Genomic DNA, 17,059 nt, shown 5'->3' with positions numbered 1-17,059 from the left:
AAAAAAGAGAGGCTGAAATAAGTAAATTTAGTATTGAAATTAAATGCAAGGTGACAATAGCATAACCCATAAGTAATTGCAAACTTAATTCTAAAAATTCAAAGCTGACCACAATTATTTATTTCCTAAAAAAAATTTGTGAGTTCAAACCTGACCACAAATATGTAATTGCAAACTAAAATGTATGAAACCACAAATATGTAATTGCTACTAAATTGTATGAACGCAAAACTGACCACGATATGTAATTGCTAACTAAATGCTATGAATTCTAACCCGACCGGTCAACTAAGAAAAACCTTATTTATACCACCAAAAATTTCACTATTCATATTATACAATATGGAGTCTCCACTAGGTTTTCTGCCAACCCTGTTCTTCGCTTTTCTGCTTTTTCTTGTGTGTTCTCCTTCATCAACAATTGCAACAACTCGATTTGTCGAAACTGTATGCAATCAAACCACTAATAATTCGGAATGCTTCAAAGTTCTCGAGTCTGATCCTCGGATTGTAGCTGCATCCAACTACAAGGAACTTGCTCCAATTGCTTTGGATTTAGCAATAACGTATGCAATAAACAGTGAAGCTTTCGTGAAGGGATTAAACAACACCAATCCAAGTGAAGCAGTTAAACAATGTGCAGATGCGTACAAATATGTGGTGTTGGACTTCCAGAGTGCCAAAAAGGACCTCAACGATGACCCTATGTCGGCCAACTATGCCGTTACATTGGCTGCTACTGACGATATTGATAGTTGCGAAGCTGCGTTGAAACGTGGTGGTGTTCAAGTTCCTGCAATATCTTCAATAAACCATCTCCTCCACTCAGACCAGTACCTGAATAGAGTCTTAAGAGTCGATGGACCCAGGGCCATAACCTTAAGGGACCCAAAATTTTCTTTTCTTTTTGTGTGATTACATTAGTTTAGTTAAAAACAATAAAAAATAATTAATAAATCCAATTAGGGTGGTGTTAGATTACAAAAGAGAGCCGCACTGGCCCTTCTTTAAAAAAAAACAAAAAGATTACAAAAGAGAAAAATGAATATAAAATCTTACCCATTATTACAATCATTAATTACTATTTTAGAAAAATTAGCAGCCTAAGTAAGAGATTTGTTACATAAATATGATTTTTAATAGAATGTTTTTTGTTGTTAGATTTTGAGTTTATATATAACTTTAGTTCGTGAATTTTTTGTGTGTTTCTTAAAATGAGAAAATAAAATTGTATAAATACTATACTTTGAGGGCCTAATTTTGAAAGTTCGACTCAGGCCTGAAAATCTCAGGTCCGGGCCTGCCTCTATTTATACAGTAACATTGGAGATGTTATCACTGATAAGCTTTATGCTTGAAAAAGCTAGAACTATTCCATTATATGTATGATGTTTCTGTGCTTCGTGAATCAATAACAATAAAAACTAATCAAGTATTTTATCATTTGGTGAGATATTTTTTTTTGTTTTTTGTTTTTCTTTTAGTTTAGTTATTTACATTTTAAATACTATTTACTATTTAGCCTCATTATTATTATTATTATTTTATCTTTTAATTTAGGTGTGCATCTTCATATGAATCTGTGGTTGTTTCACTTTCATTCGCAAGTGCTAGCTGCTAAGAAGGTTCTTAAGGAGCATCCTTGGGGCCATTTATGACTTCTGGGTTGTGGCCGAAAGACTCCTCTAGTGTGAAATGGACTTAATAGAGTACTAAATAGCTCAAGAATAAATGTAATTTATGCTTTATCTATATAAAAACTTCTGCAATTTGACGTAAATGTTTCATACTACACATATCGTTCTGTTGTAATTTGGTTTTCTTTTTGAAGGATGCTAGATCAATATGAAATAGTTGGGCTGGTGAACCGTTAGAGGCCAAGCCGAACAATCAATGCCAAAAATAAGTGATGAAAAAAAATAGATATCTTTTACGTAATGACTATTTTTTTAGAGCATACATAATGACTATTAATTATATTAAAATGAAATATTATATTTAGTCCTTAGATAGTTTCCAATTCAAAACTAATGGATCTCATTCTTTAATATTTTTCTTATCAATTTTCATTTTGTAATTTTATTACATAGCATTACCGAATATTTAATAAGAACTCGAATTATGAGTAATATGGATCGTGTGACATGAAAATATCTTGGGTGTGTCTATTGTCACCCCACAAACCATTTTGTTCACCCCACGTTCTCTTCACACCCCATTTATATATTTTTAATTGTAAGTCTACTTTTTTCATCCGTTTACAATACCTAAAATACCCTTTTCTCATTTTTGTTTTGTTCACCCTAAATTCTTTTTTCACCCTACATATTTTTTTCAATTTCAAATTTACTTTGTTCACCCTACATTCGATCTCTTCTTACCCCGCTTATATAATTTTTAATTTTTAATTTACTTTATTCACCGATTTGCAATACACACAATATCATCCTCTTCTAATAGCCATTGAATTCCAAAAACAAAATGAAATTGAAGAAAACCATAAGATTTATATCATTTTGGTAAGTGGAATCACAAACTAAACAATAAAAATCACATTAAAATATAAATCTCAATTAAAGAACAAGAAAAAAAATTCTCAAACTTAACAACTCATTGGTATATGTCGATAGCAAGATGCATAATGTCTGTAACCACTACTTGAAAAAAAGCTCTGATGCCAATAAAAAAAAATTAAACGTAATATATATATATATATATATATATATATATAAGTGAGCGACTATACATGAAAATTTACATACAAAATTGATATGAGAAATAATGAGTAAAGACATAAACGAAACATCAACAAAGAAAAAAAATACAAACAGTTCATCTCATTTTCAGTTGAATGCTAGTGTCTTCTTCAGACTTTATAGAAAGATCGAATATGATAATTTATGGGTTAAGATTTATGAAGTATGTGTTTATCTAAAAAAAAAATTATAATTTGTAACAACTTATTGTCCCTTGTTGTAATTTTACGTTAGGGTATATTAGTCATTCAATAAATCAACAACGTGTGGGGTGATCAAAGTAGTTTGTGGGGTGGCAATAGACGCACCCAATATCTTTTATCAGACAAGGTGAAAGAATATTTTTACAAATACTAGATCTACCAATTATAAAACAAATGCCAAACTAGAGCATCGAGCATCAGATCGAATGGTTGTAGTGTGGTGATCTGAACGAAGAACGAGTCTGTCTCTAAGGAATTTTGCGGTCTGTTGCTCCCTCTACTGTGTCTGTCTTCATCTTTCTCTATAATATTACGCCGTTGTGAGATCTTCAACAGATCTTCACTAATATTGAAATCATCCTCTATCTCAAATGCATACAATCCTATTCGAACCAATAATTGTCGAATGCTATTGGATCATTAACTAGCACAAAAGATAAAGCCTAAAGGAGCTACAGAAAATATACATAACAGAAAAAATAAAAAATAATAACATCCCAAAAACCCCACATCGACCCAAATATGGTACCACTGTAATGTTCCTCTAGATGTCTAAGATCGCAATTCGTGTATGTTTTGACAAATCAAACAACATCCTAGTACCATACATCAGACAAAAATAACGCAAGAAATGAGACATACTAACCAAGCCCAAACCATCCCAAGCTAAATAAAGAAAAAAGGAGATCTGGACCCAAAGGGCCCAATTGATGGGCTGCAAAACTGACCCAACCCAGTAGAGGCTCAAGCTCACTTTACAAGGTCCTTCTCTCAATCCAGCTGGACCGGCGAGCCATGCGGAAGTATGCGTACCACCGCCATAACGTACAAGAGCCTAGAAGGCGACCCGACTTGCTAGCTCGACTCGATCAGCAGATGCCGCTGCCCTTTGAACTAAGCCCAACCCTCAATATTAATCACCTTCTCAGAGTCTCTACCCTTCGAACGATGTAACCAAACTGGATCTCGGTCACCTCCTCAACACTGCCGACAAGGGCCTAGACCGATGCTCCAAGACACCATCCCAACAAACCTCAAGCAAATCGATCCGTTAAAATTTTACAACTTTAAAGTCTCATATTACAAGTCTAATGACTTATTTTTCATCTTTAAAAAAAAGTTGATGCATGTCATGCATTTAGAAAAAAGTTGATGCATGTCATGCATCAACACACCTTAGCCTTCCCCCAACTCGAATAGTACAACTTGTCTATCGTGAGTCGAACTCACAAGTCACAACCTCTCACTTACGAAAAAGATATTATGCCATTAGACCAAATGGTAGTAGGCTAATTAGTATAATCAAATGAGATATTTTCATTAAAAAAAACCTTTTTAGATGGATATGTCATTAATTTGAGGATATCTATGACTAAATAAATAGGTGAAATATCTAGTACTGAAATTAATATATATGGTGGCAAATTGGCAATCATAGCCGCGGCAATATGTAATTGTCATTAATGCATTTTTAGTACACGGCGTGTATCTTCACATACATACATAGATGATCAGGATTAGAGGAAATAATATAGAAACATGGTAGTCAAACATATTAATTGTTATGAACGGTTAAGATTGCGTCGTGAAAATACAAGTCGTGCATACAAGAATTTCCAGTAATTGCTAACTAAATCGTATGAATTCAATACGTAATTGCTAATTGAAGGACTAATTGAATTTTATGAATTTATGACCTGATTTGTAGGCGAACTAAGTTCTATGAACTCAAACCTGACCAATCAAAGTTTATCGAAAAAAAGAACCTGATCAATCAAATCTGATCAACCTTATTATTCCACCAACATTTTCGCCATTTACATGAACTGACTAGTAATTGCGAACCAAATTCTATGAATTCAAACCTCTGATAAACCCTATTTATACCACCAACATTTTCACCATTTATATTATATACAGTATGAAGTCTCCACTAGGTTGTCTGCCAACCATGTTCTTTGCTTGTTTGCTTTTCCTTTTGTCATCCCCTTCATCAACACTTGCATCGACTCGATTCGTAGAAACTGTATGCAACCAAACCCGCAACATGCAGTTCAGAATGCTTGAAAGCTCTCGAGTCCGATCCTCGGACTGCATCTGCATCCGACTACAAAGAGCTTGCTCCAATTGCTTTGGATTTAGCAATAGCGTATGCAAAAGACAGCCAAGCTTTCGTGACAGGATTGATCAAAACCAATCCCAGCGAAGCCATTAAACAATGTGCAGATGCATACAGACTTGCCATGTTGGCCTTCCAAAGTGCTAAAATGGAGCTGAACGAGGACCCTATGACTGCCAACTATGACATTACAATGGCAGTTATCGATGATATTCATCTCTGCGAAACTTGGCTGAAACAAGGTGGTGTTCAAGTTCCTGAGATATCTTCAATAAACAATGGCCTCTACTTGTATAGTAGCATAGGAGGTGTTATCACCGATAATCTTTATTAAGTTAATTGAAAACGCTTTATTTCATGATATTTATGATGTTTCTATGCTTCGGCGATCGATCAGAATAAGAACTACAAGTATTTTTGTCATTTGGTATTATAGATTCATCTTAAAGAATCCCTTTTTGGTTCATGTGATTCCTTCTTATATGCTTGGTTTTAACCCCCAATAGGTGAATCTTAGTCTCTTAGATTCATTTTAGTTATGAAAAAAAATTGACATACAGAATTACAGACAACTGGAAGATGTAGAAGAGAGTTCGATTTACATGTTAAACTATTTAGCATCAGATTACTTTGTATTTTGGTTTTTGTTATCAAATGAAGAATGGCTAGGAACTTCATTAACAGCTCTACTGGGGCTCGTCCCTTGCTCATGTCTATACGGATTAATTTCTGGTTTTGATCTGTTTATTGTGGAATGTCCCTCCAAGTGCAATACATTAAAATTTCACACACTGGAATTTAAATTATGGATTTTGAAGTTCGTCAGAGCAGCAGCTAATTTCAAACTATAAACACTTGATAAATGATTAGTTACTAAATAATTTCCTAAGATCAAGCTATCATATTTCATCCAATGTAGAAGAGAGATCAAAGGCAGTCATTGCTCGACAGAACTAAACGAAACGCATAACAGCCATAACCTATGTAACAATATGCGTACATCGAAAATGCATAACGCCCATAACCTATCCAACGGTGTGCACAGTTCATGTATGAATCTGTGGTGATCATTCGCAAATGCTAACAAAGTTCAGAAGGAGCATCTTGGAGGCCAATCTTTCAGTTCCCAGATCATCAGTCGTGCTGTAATTTGGTTTTATCTTCCAAGGATGGTAGATTAATGATAAATAGTTAAGCTGGTGAACCATTGACGCAAAGCCAAATATTTGACACCAAAAGTAAGTGAGGAAAGAAAATCTTTTCTGACCATCTAGATATCTATTCATCAGAAGAGACCTGAAACCAATACCCCGAGAACAAACAATGATAACCGGTAAATGGTGAAACTTATACTATGCATCGTCTAACCAAACAAAGAGCTGATTCTCGCAGAACAACAAAATGAAGCCATAATGCAGACCGGAAAAGAAGACATAGCAACCTGTAGTATATATATAGCATGGGGATTAAGCTTTTCACTTCTACAACCCATCTGCCACAGTTCAATTCTTAATACTCGCCTGTCTACACTATGGCATAGAGTTCAAATCTGAGAACCGTGCGAAGAAACAAAGCTCATACAAAAAATAGCTAAATTAAGATCAACCGATGGCAAGATGATATGACAAACCACACAACCCTGGAAACTAACATCCAACTTATATGCCTTACGGATCTTTGAAAAAGCAAAGAATCAGCTTTGATTGGGTTATGTAGACGTATCGAAAGTGTGAAAACGGAAAAGAATATTATATGAAAAATGGCCATGACACTATCCCCTTCCTTCATTCCCAAAACCATTACAAACACACCTTCCTATTCTATAGGAAATAAATCAAAACAAGCAATCTCACAACAACAAAAAATAATCTACGTTTTACACCTACAGGGAATACATTCAACTCCCTCAGACATAATTTTAAGTCTCTTGTCAATGGCATTTTTCTGTCCCAACCCCAACCCTGGAAATGAACATCCAATACTCAGAGATCACCAAATGCATGCCATCTCAAAGATCAATTACACAAACTACTCATCATTGACATGCATCCTGCGCAGTGACATGACTTCTACTTTCAGTGACATTTTCGTTGGCAAGGACATCTGGTGCAATTTCCCAGCTCCCACTCCTTCCCCAACTCGAGTGTCGGGCATCAGCTCGAATGATTGGAGCGCGGTGATCTGAACCAAGAACAGAGTCTGCCTCTGAGGCATTATGCGGTCCATTGCTCCCTCTACTGCGTATGTCTTCGTCAATCTCTTCAATATTACGACGCTGTGAGATCTTCAACAGATCTTCACCAATATCCAAATCGTCCTCTACCTTTGACCGTGGATCCCCACCCGAATCATCAGGTTCTGCTTCCCGTGCAGTGGGCAAAGGGGGAGGCCTTTGCACTTCCTCTTCAACAAAAGCGCGAAAGTTATTCCGTGAGGGTTTTACTTCTGAGCAAAATACTTCTAGAAAGTTATTTACACAGCCACGGTTGTAAACATTTATCCTGTTGTCCGCTCTGTACCTGAAGTTCTCATATGTAGTCTGCAAAAAAATAGAAATAAAATCAGTAACATGAAAGAAATGTGTATGGTATACCAAGAACAGGGTCAAAGACTCAAAGCAATGACTGAACTATTAAAACTGTTGACCAAGGGCTCATTATACTTATCAAACATCTATGGAGCCCCTTAAAGTAACCATAGACCCCCACATAAATCTATGAAGCCCCTTAAGTAACCACAGACCCCCACAAGTAAATAGTATTGCCAGGTTCCTTTGACTTTCCTGTTCCTTTTCTCCAATTTCTACAGGTTTTACAAGATTGGGGTGGCAGGAGCATATATCTTCAGCCATTGCCCCCACAGAAAAATACCAAACAAGCACAAATCTTTGTTGATCAGCAAAATGTCCATACTTTTAGTACATGTTGCATTAGCAAATTGTACATTTGCAATGTATAGTAAGAGAGTAGATTTGTTCTCAGGGTGTCACACAATTTGCAAGACAGTGGAAAACCTCCACCAAACACACTAAATTTACTGCAGGCCTGCTTCGCATGACTTTAATCATATCCAAACTGCACACTCTTTAGCTATGTGAATAATACTATAAAACTTTGACCTATTTAGATCAAATAAGCTATTTGTTTCCTGATGTTGTACATTTTGTAAGAGAAGCGCTGGTGCAACTCCACCAAAAGCACAACCCAGACTATTACATGCAAAGCCTGCCTTGCATAATTTCAATCATATCCAAAATGCTTACACTTTTTAGCAGAATGGCATTTAGCTATCTGAATAATACAATAAAACTTTGACTTATTTAGATCAAAGACCTAATAAGATCAAAGAAGTTATTTGCTTCCAGCAAGTACTGGTGAAACTCCACCACATGCACAACCCAGACTATTACATGCATGCTTTTGCGTGCTTACAATCATTGAAACCACAACACAAAGACTAAATTCTAATACCTCCCATCTTACACTTAGCAACACCAAAAAACAAAAGGAAAAGACAAATAATGGCAGTCTTATCTCTGATCCATCTAATGTTATGTACTTCTATCTGTTCTCACTACTGGTTACTGCTGCAACGTGTGTGTTGTTGCAGTTAGTTCAACAATGGTTAGGTGATAACACATGTTATATCCTTGTCAATTTCATCAAGAGCATGTGAGACACGTAAGGATTTAATACTACCACTTTGGTCATGGCCCTGAACTAGAGTAATATAGATGGCATGCTACCCAACAAATATACCAAGAAGATGATGTCTGACCTGATTGGTACCTATAAGGTACATATGGAAGCCAGTTAGTCCACCAACAAACCAAAGAGAAATGAAACAATAGGCCATTAGTATCACTGACACAGGAGATTCTTTCATTGCCTTCCAAACCGTCCCTCGATGATCATCCATCAAAATCTTAATGTACAAAGCGGATATTGAGAACACGTAAATGCAGAGAAGAGTTGCCGAAGAGACGAACATAAAGAAGTACCGATAGTTGCACTGCATACATAATAGGAAATTAGGTTTCTAGTACAAATGCCTAGTTAGATTTCTAAATAAATGCCAATTTGAGAAAGGAAGCTAGAGTAAATACAAAACTAGAATATAAGGATTACTCTGAAATTCAAAACACTAGTAATGGGTAATACAAATCACACAACCAAAGTATTGCAAATTTAGGTACCTGGCCAATGCATTGCCCCACCCAAGGGCAGTGGTGATCAAAGCGCTCCACGCAATTGTTGCAGATGGAACAATGAGAACAACGAGGAGGGCGATATAGCATACAAGTGTCACAATACTTCACTCTTACAGGAAGCCCATTGACCATCACTTCTTTTGTTCTTGGGAATTGAAGGCTTGGAGTTTGTCTTCCACCAACATTACCACTCCCTGGTCTTCCACTAACATCAACAGACACTGAAGAATCATATCGGAACTCTTCCTCAGGTGGATGTGAGTTTCGTGGAATAATACCAGGGTCCCGTGCTGAAGTAAGAAAAAGAAGCACCAACACCTATCAAGATTAACTAAAAAAATTAATTTATGCCAAAACCTAGGAGAACAGTAGATAGAGAACCGCAGTGAAAACAACCCTCAAAAACAGACACAATACGAATAAGAAAGCTAATAACAAAACCATAAAAAAGACGAAAATTTAATACACAATTCAGAGGCTGACGAAAATTCATGTTCCAAAAACACATGAATTTGATTCATCGCCTTATTATTAATGGAGAACGAAGAATTTGTTGAGAATAGCCATAGCTAGCAGGATATAAATAATGTTGTATCAACCGAGCTTCCTTTATAAGAAATTCAAACAGGGCATATACAGTTCATAATTTGCTAAAAAAAATATAGTTATTTGTTCCTTAGAGTTTGGATATAACAATGAAATATAATCACCTAACATGACCGTACACACCACTACAACACCTTGTATCACATACCTCGTATTCATTAATTGTGCTCATACAAGATACCAAAGAAATTTTGTAGAACTATCAACAGTAATATTTGCGGACAAATGGAAGAAAAAACAGGGATACTCCGGTACTCCACAAACAATGTAACAATCTATTGCAAGTGCTAAAGAGAACAGATGCCCATTCATGATCATATATTCCAAGTGCATGTGGACTTGTCAAGCACATAATATTTCTTGTTTATTTTTCGAAATTATAAGACAGCAAAAAGATGACTCCAAATAATTATTAAGGCCAAAGGGACATACATATATAGTAAATACAATCGCCACCACCAGAATGGTGTATCCTGCATTATACGATGGAAATTCATGACGAAGGTGCCACGCGACAAACACGCAAAAGACGATAACTGGAGCAATGATCAACAGCAATGTGACAAGCAGTGACCTGGCATCAGGCCCAAATATCAATCTTCCACCAAGAATGAACTTCTGCAAAGGACGAATAGGAAGAAAGGTAAGTATAAAATCACTATCTCAAGAGAGAAAGATAATCATATATCTATAACGAAGTTAGATATCAACAACTACAGTGGAAAAAATCAGGATATAGCCAAGCTCATCATATCAAGTAGACCTCTTTACAATATTTCTATATTCAAAAGAAAACTATCAAGCTATATTCGTCCATAGAAATACTGTATTTTTGCACTGCTGAAGTCTATTATACCGCATCATAAATATGCAAACACATTCAGGTACAAGTAAAACTATTGGTTACAATGCACTTCTACTCATGGGGTCCTTCAACCATAAAACTGAAACAAAATCAGTCATCAAACCGAGTAGATTAACAAAAATTACCGACACATTGGGATCAATCATAAATCAAATGTGCCCAAATAAGAAATGGGGAGAGAGTTTATTGTCACGGCAACTATTACAATTGCCAAACAGCCAAATTGTCAAATGGCCTCTCATCAACACAATTACTCGCTCTTAAGCATGTTTGCAGTTTAAAGCATATGTCAATGTGAACGACATTATAATGAAGACAGAAGGGGGAAAAAAAAAAACAAATGATGGCCCCTTTACCATCCTCCCAAAAGTCAATCCAATCTGACACTGCAAGCATTGCCAGACAATAAGCAAATTTGGTCTCCTCAAGGACCACACCTCCACCCAACCATGACTCATTTCCAACTACTGTCATCCCCATCAAGCTTAACAACAATCGTTCTGCCTTTGTCCAATAACCATAATTTTACAACACAGCACATTTTGACCGCATTAGATCCATTCAAAAGAACCCACATTCTCAAATATACTTTTTACATCTACAAGCTACCATATCAGGTCTGCATTTATATTTTGGAATGTTACCATATCACATCTCTAGGCAGGAAGGATAGCCAGTATTTTTTTTCTTCTTATTTTAGATTTCCCATGTAACGCCTTACCACAATAGTTCTTTTTTTATTTTGTATTAATTATGTCGTCTCCCACTTGTCTCTCCTTTGTCTCTTTTTACTCTGGATATAGAATCACTTGGTTTATGCCATAAGAGCACTGCCCATATAAATACGTTGCCCCCCACTTGTAACTGGCACAAAAATTCTCAATAATTTCATGTATCATGGCAAATCACTTGCATATAACAAACCCTCATCAACAAAGAACAACAAGAACTACTGCAAGAGAAAATAAGTCCAGTAGAAGTTATGTGATTGTGCAAAAGCTCAAACATTTCAAACTCCTTTGTACTGTCATATCTATCAAAAGAAAATCCCCAAAAAAAAGAAAAAAGAAGATTACAAAAGACAACGATAATTAGAATTGCCTATTCCAATCGTTAACCATCTCATCCTTGGTGGTTTTTTCATTAAAATGTATTTCAAATTTTTTTATAACAAAGACCGAATGAAACTTAAAAATAATTTGTTCAGGTTAGCCAACCAATGCATTAGATACAGAGTTAAAATATAGACATGAATATAATATCGTATAGCAGGTCGCTTCAACTAAAAACAAAGCTTCAAAAATAAAATAAGGGATTCTGGCATCTAAAATATGACTAGCTAAATTAGAATGTTTATGTAAGCCAAGTTCCTTTCTTCCCCAAAAAGAACCAAAGAAGTGTATGATTTTAACCCCAAAGCTTTATCACATCATCGATAACAGTACTTGTTGATTTTAACCCCAAAGCTTTATCACATCATCGATAACAATACTTGTTGAAGTCCAACCCAAAACCACTTGGCAAAGGGTGGAGGGGCCTGAAATCATATACATGGTGATGAAAGACAACACAGAACCAAATTGCAACGGGTGGAGTGCCAAATAATTTGTATACTGTGACTACAAGGCTTCAATACCCAAAGTTGGATTCTTACTCAAAAGTATCTAACCTAAGTCAAGCCACTAATCCATGAGCAATTTTGCACATTCACTACCAGCATTATAATGCAACAGTTAATTTATAGTCTCTTCAACTTACTAGAATGGACCAACTATACTAATAAACTGGAACTCTTATAAGAAACTTGAATCCTTCCTCAGTTATTTGTACAACCAATACGTGGGTATATATGATCATTTATTAGGATCATAAACTAACAAAAAAAATGAAAATTTGACGTTTAACCTCTCCAGAGAATGAAAAATCATTTATGACTTCGACATGGATGTAAAAAGCTAAATGGATAACTGGTCAGCAGAAGTCTTACCAAACTATCAGGTACACATAATGCATACAACTTAACTTAAACACTCTACTTATTCATTGTACCCTAAGCCTTAACCCAGCTCTGTCTCCCCAACTACATCAGTTCGAATGTTCTCTGCCATAGGCACCAGTCTATGTCTTGCTTTTGGGCTCCATTTGCCTATAACTGCATACTCCATCAAACCATGCGTTAACCTCACTCTCACTACTTAAATATGAATCTTGAACGAAATACTGCACATTAGTCCACCCTACCTCATATCAGAAACACTCCATCACAACACAATCTACCCCACACAAAGCGGTATATGAGCAACAAAAAGGAAAGAAACAATCGTAACAACCCTTCACGCAAGTGTTCATCCATTGTCCTAACAAGCACGTTGCAATAACAAAGTCACACTTAAATTCTAAATTTTAGTACTTAGAACACTCCAGACAACACAGCACTCAACCCCATTAACACTAAGCCAACTATTCAATCGACAAAGACTCCACATTTCCTTTTCTACACCAACAGTTACGAAAGCCTAAAATAAACCATGAAGAACAATAAAAGGAAACCACAGGAAACAAACAAACTATACCCAAAAGAGTATAAGCAGCCAAGAAACAACCAAACAGACCCAGAAACCAATACAACTCCAACTCAATGAACTTCCCAAAACTTCAAAATTCTACCACCACCCAATTTCACAAACCCAGTAAAATTCCACAAAAACCCACTAAAATTCCACAAAAACCCAACAAATACAAAGCAAGCCCTAACTGACATATCCAAAATTTGAACCCTAGGGAGAAAACAACAGAGGGCTTACATTACTTCCTTTCCAGACTTGGTAGACGCGCTTTGCCATGAGAAAACCCAACGCGCTTCACTAGGCAGGAACAGAGTCGAAGATTTGGAACTTCTGGGCGTTCATCGCATTACCAAAACCCCAAAACCCAAATCCAAACCTCACACTCTTTTTGATTGAAACGCGTAGAATTCCACGTTTGGGTTCTGGGCAATTTCGGAAATTGGAAAAAGCGAAATTGAAAATGATGGTCTGTGAAGATGGCGGTTTGAAATTTTTGGGGGAGAGAGTGTGGTTTTCTGGGTTGGGGAATATTTTCTTTTCGTGACAAAACCTTGTAGAATCGGATATATAGGGTGAATTTGGAAAAGAAGTAAATAAATAAAACAGCAAATTAAAATGTAAAAACCAAAGGAACTGTTTTTGAAAAGAGTTTTTATTTTTGTTTTTGAGATTCCGGAAAATGTAACCGAAAGAAAGAAGGAAATGAAAATTTAAAAATTGAGGCAAATTACTCCCTAAATCGGTGTTAAAGCTTTAAAACTCTGTTTTCAGTTGGGGTTTAAGGTTTCAAAATTAGCAGCCATGTCAACAACGGATGGTGGGGGTGTAGATGAGAATATTAAGGGAAAATGTTTATTTAGTATTAATTTAAATCTCTTATTTTTTATTTCAATGACAATCTTTTTTATTAGCCTATTTTAATATAAGGTAACCTTTTTTATGCCCAAATGCACAAATCTTTATGTTCAAATGCACAAATCATTACTAAAGTCTTAACAAACCATATTATTTTAAGACTATTTTGCCCCCACCTCTTCAACATAAAAAGACTTGGCCGGAACCTCGGACTCCAGTCACTGGCCGCCGGACTCCAGTCACCGGTCACCGGAATTTCCCCGATCGCTGGATTCTGGTCACCGGTCGTCGGACTCTGGTCACCGGCCGCCAGACTCCAGTCACTGGAATTTCCCTTGTAACTAGTTAATGACCCCTAATAACCAGTTACTCACCCCTAGTAACCAGTTACTGACATCCAGTAACCAGTTATTGACCCCTAATAATCGTGTTACTAACCTCTAATAATTAGTTATTGACCCCCAATAATCACTTACTGACCCTCAATAATCGAGTTACTGACCCCAATAATCACTTAGTTTTCAGTTACTGACACCTAGTAATCACTCAATAATTACTTATTGACCCTCAATAATCAGGTTACAAACCTCAAATAATAACTTACTGGCCCCAATAATCACTTATCAATCCTCAATAATCACTTACTGACCCAAATATTCAAATGTAAGGATTAAAAAAAAAAAAAACAACTAACTCACTTGAACTGGGCACCCATATTTCTTCTCTGGGCACCCACCTTCACCGAAGAGAACGAGTCGCAGTCCCCGACGGCCTCCTCCACCGAAGAGGACGAGAACACTGGCCTCCTCCACCGACCCCGGCGCACGCTGGCAAGCAGCGCCCCAGCAGCACCATCATCGATCTCGGCACGAACCCAGCCCATCCCCAACGCACTCCAACCCAGTCTCAACGAAGACGGAAGATGAGCTAGGTAGCAGAGGCAAACGGCGCTGCCGGACTCCTCCGCCGAAGAGAACAAGTCGCAGCACGTAGATCCCGACGAGTCGGAGAGGTTTTTCAGCGGCGACGCCACATAAGAGAGAGAGAGAGTGAGAGTGAAAGAGAGGAAAATCGAGGTGAGGAGGAGGGCGGCAATGAGAGACGGCCAGTGCAAAGTGGTGGCGGTGGTGTTCATTGACGCGGCTCGTTTCCGGGCGTGCGACAATTATGAACCTTGTTTTGACAATTGTAGTATTGGTAAATAAGGTTCGATCAATCCGGGGACTTTTAGGGTGCTCCTGCGTTTAAAAAGCTAAACAGATTAGAGTCTAATTTAAGAGTTATTTACAGAATATAAACAACAATTACATTTACATGATTTCAGGGGGGATTTTGGGGTTTGTTCTAACATTCCTACGAAAACAGTAAATAAAAGTATAATATATACAAGTGATCATCTTCCACACACACACAACCTTCAAACAACAAGTATGAATCGATATATTATCATGTGAATAATAAAAATGTTGTCAAGCAAGATATGTCAATGAACCCGAAACACAAGCTTGAAGAAGTCATTGCATTCCATCGAATTCTACTTAATAATCGTCTACATTGGAGAAGTCCTAACACGTAGACAATCTCATATAAAGGTTGCGATCGATGCGAAGGCACCCGTCCACACAATATACAAGTCATTAAGAACTAAAGAATTATGAGTTCAAATGTACCATGAGTTTACTTGAAGAAGCTTAACTCCCAGATGCATAACATATAGTCTCGGCCATTAGGCATAGCCTTCACTACTTTTAGATTTATACTTACTTGAAGAAGCTTAGTACAAATCTTAGCAATCACCAATCCTGCAGAATCGGTTTAGTATATAACATGTAACTATATGCTTAACAATTCGCATGACAAACAAATAAAACCATTCACAATCATCCAACGTATCAACATCATACTTATTTATTTAAAAGAATAACAAGTTCAAACCATACAACCATGCAACTTTGAATCCGAATTTAAAGTTAACGCAAAAAAAGAGAACAGGCATGTTGTTACACTTTTTCGATGATCTTCAAGGGCCAGTTGATGATGACACAAGTGCTCCTCAGCTTCAAGATCTCGGCTGCAGCTTGGAGAAGTCCGAAGGCTGCTCTCCAACGTTGGCTTCTCGGCTCCTAGATGCACACGGCTACAGGAAGAAAGATGCTATTGTTTTTTTGTGATTTGTGCGTGAAGACATGATGTCCAAAACTCAGCATATGTCTTCTATTTATAGTGTCCATGTCGCACCTAGGGTTTATTCTCCACCGTTGATTTTATCTTGATCCAACGGTCCAAGACAATTGCCTGACAAATTAATTAAAATATGTTGGGAACTCTCTAGAATTTCTTGCGCACAAAGGTGATGAATTTGGCTGAATTATGGACTAGGTACGTTGCTTGATCTCCACAACAAATCAGCCATTTAGTATCCTTCCTTGTATTGCCGAAAATCAGCTCATCCTCTTTAATTTGCTGCGCCATTTATTGTTCCTGAAAAGGGAAGGAGTTAGTCTTGTAAAATCAGATTTTTAGACAAAAGAATTTAAGGAATTAATTTCCAGATTTTCAGATTTGAATTGCATAATAAATCCCTTAATTTAGACAACGAAATCTTGTCTTAAAATCCTAGAAAGACTCGGCAGGAAACCCTAGGGTTTTGCCGTCCCTCTCCTTGATTTATGGCGACCATCTTGGGCCTAATCCATGTAGGATTTGACATCCTTGCTTCATGAGGAATCCCTATCTTAAGAGGAAAGAAAGTTTCCAAAATAAATTAGGAAAGTCAGAATAGGAAAGATTCAAAGATAGTAAGTTTCCCAAAATGGAAAAGGTAAGTTTTCTCTTTTAAAAACAGGAAAGTTTCCTAAACGACTTATCCTCGACTTTT

The 17,059-nt window shown here is 36.7% G+C and overlaps 1 protein-coding gene across 1 annotated transcript; it reads right to left on the bottom strand.

Annotated features, from left to right (window-relative positions):
• Positions 1–6,807: 6,807 nt before the first annotated feature.
• LOC101311928 (probable S-acyltransferase At4g24630-like) lies at positions 6,808–13,844 on the bottom strand. The gene is made up of 5 exons (XM_004290444.1): positions 13,564–13,844; positions 10,327–10,512; positions 9,274–9,606; positions 8,856–9,089; positions 6,808–7,617 (listed from the first exon to the last, which is right to left on the bottom strand). The coding sequence occupies exons 1-5, from the start codon at positions 13,600–13,602 to the stop codon at positions 7,114–7,116; spliced, it is 1,296 nt and encodes a 431-aa protein (XP_004290492.1). The 5' UTR covers positions 13,603–13,844; the 3' UTR covers positions 6,808–7,113.
• Positions 13,845–17,059: the final 3,215 nt, after the last annotated feature.

Source organism: Fragaria vesca, linkage group LG2 (assembly GCF_000184155.1).
Source record: "Fragaria vesca subsp. vesca linkage group LG2, FraVesHawaii_1.0, whole genome shotgun sequence".
Taxonomy (NCBI): Eukaryota; Viridiplantae; Streptophyta; class Magnoliopsida; order Rosales; family Rosaceae; genus Fragaria; species Fragaria vesca.
The sequence above is the reverse complement of the archived record's forward strand: the minus strand, read 5'-3'. Positions and strand labels throughout refer to the sequence as shown.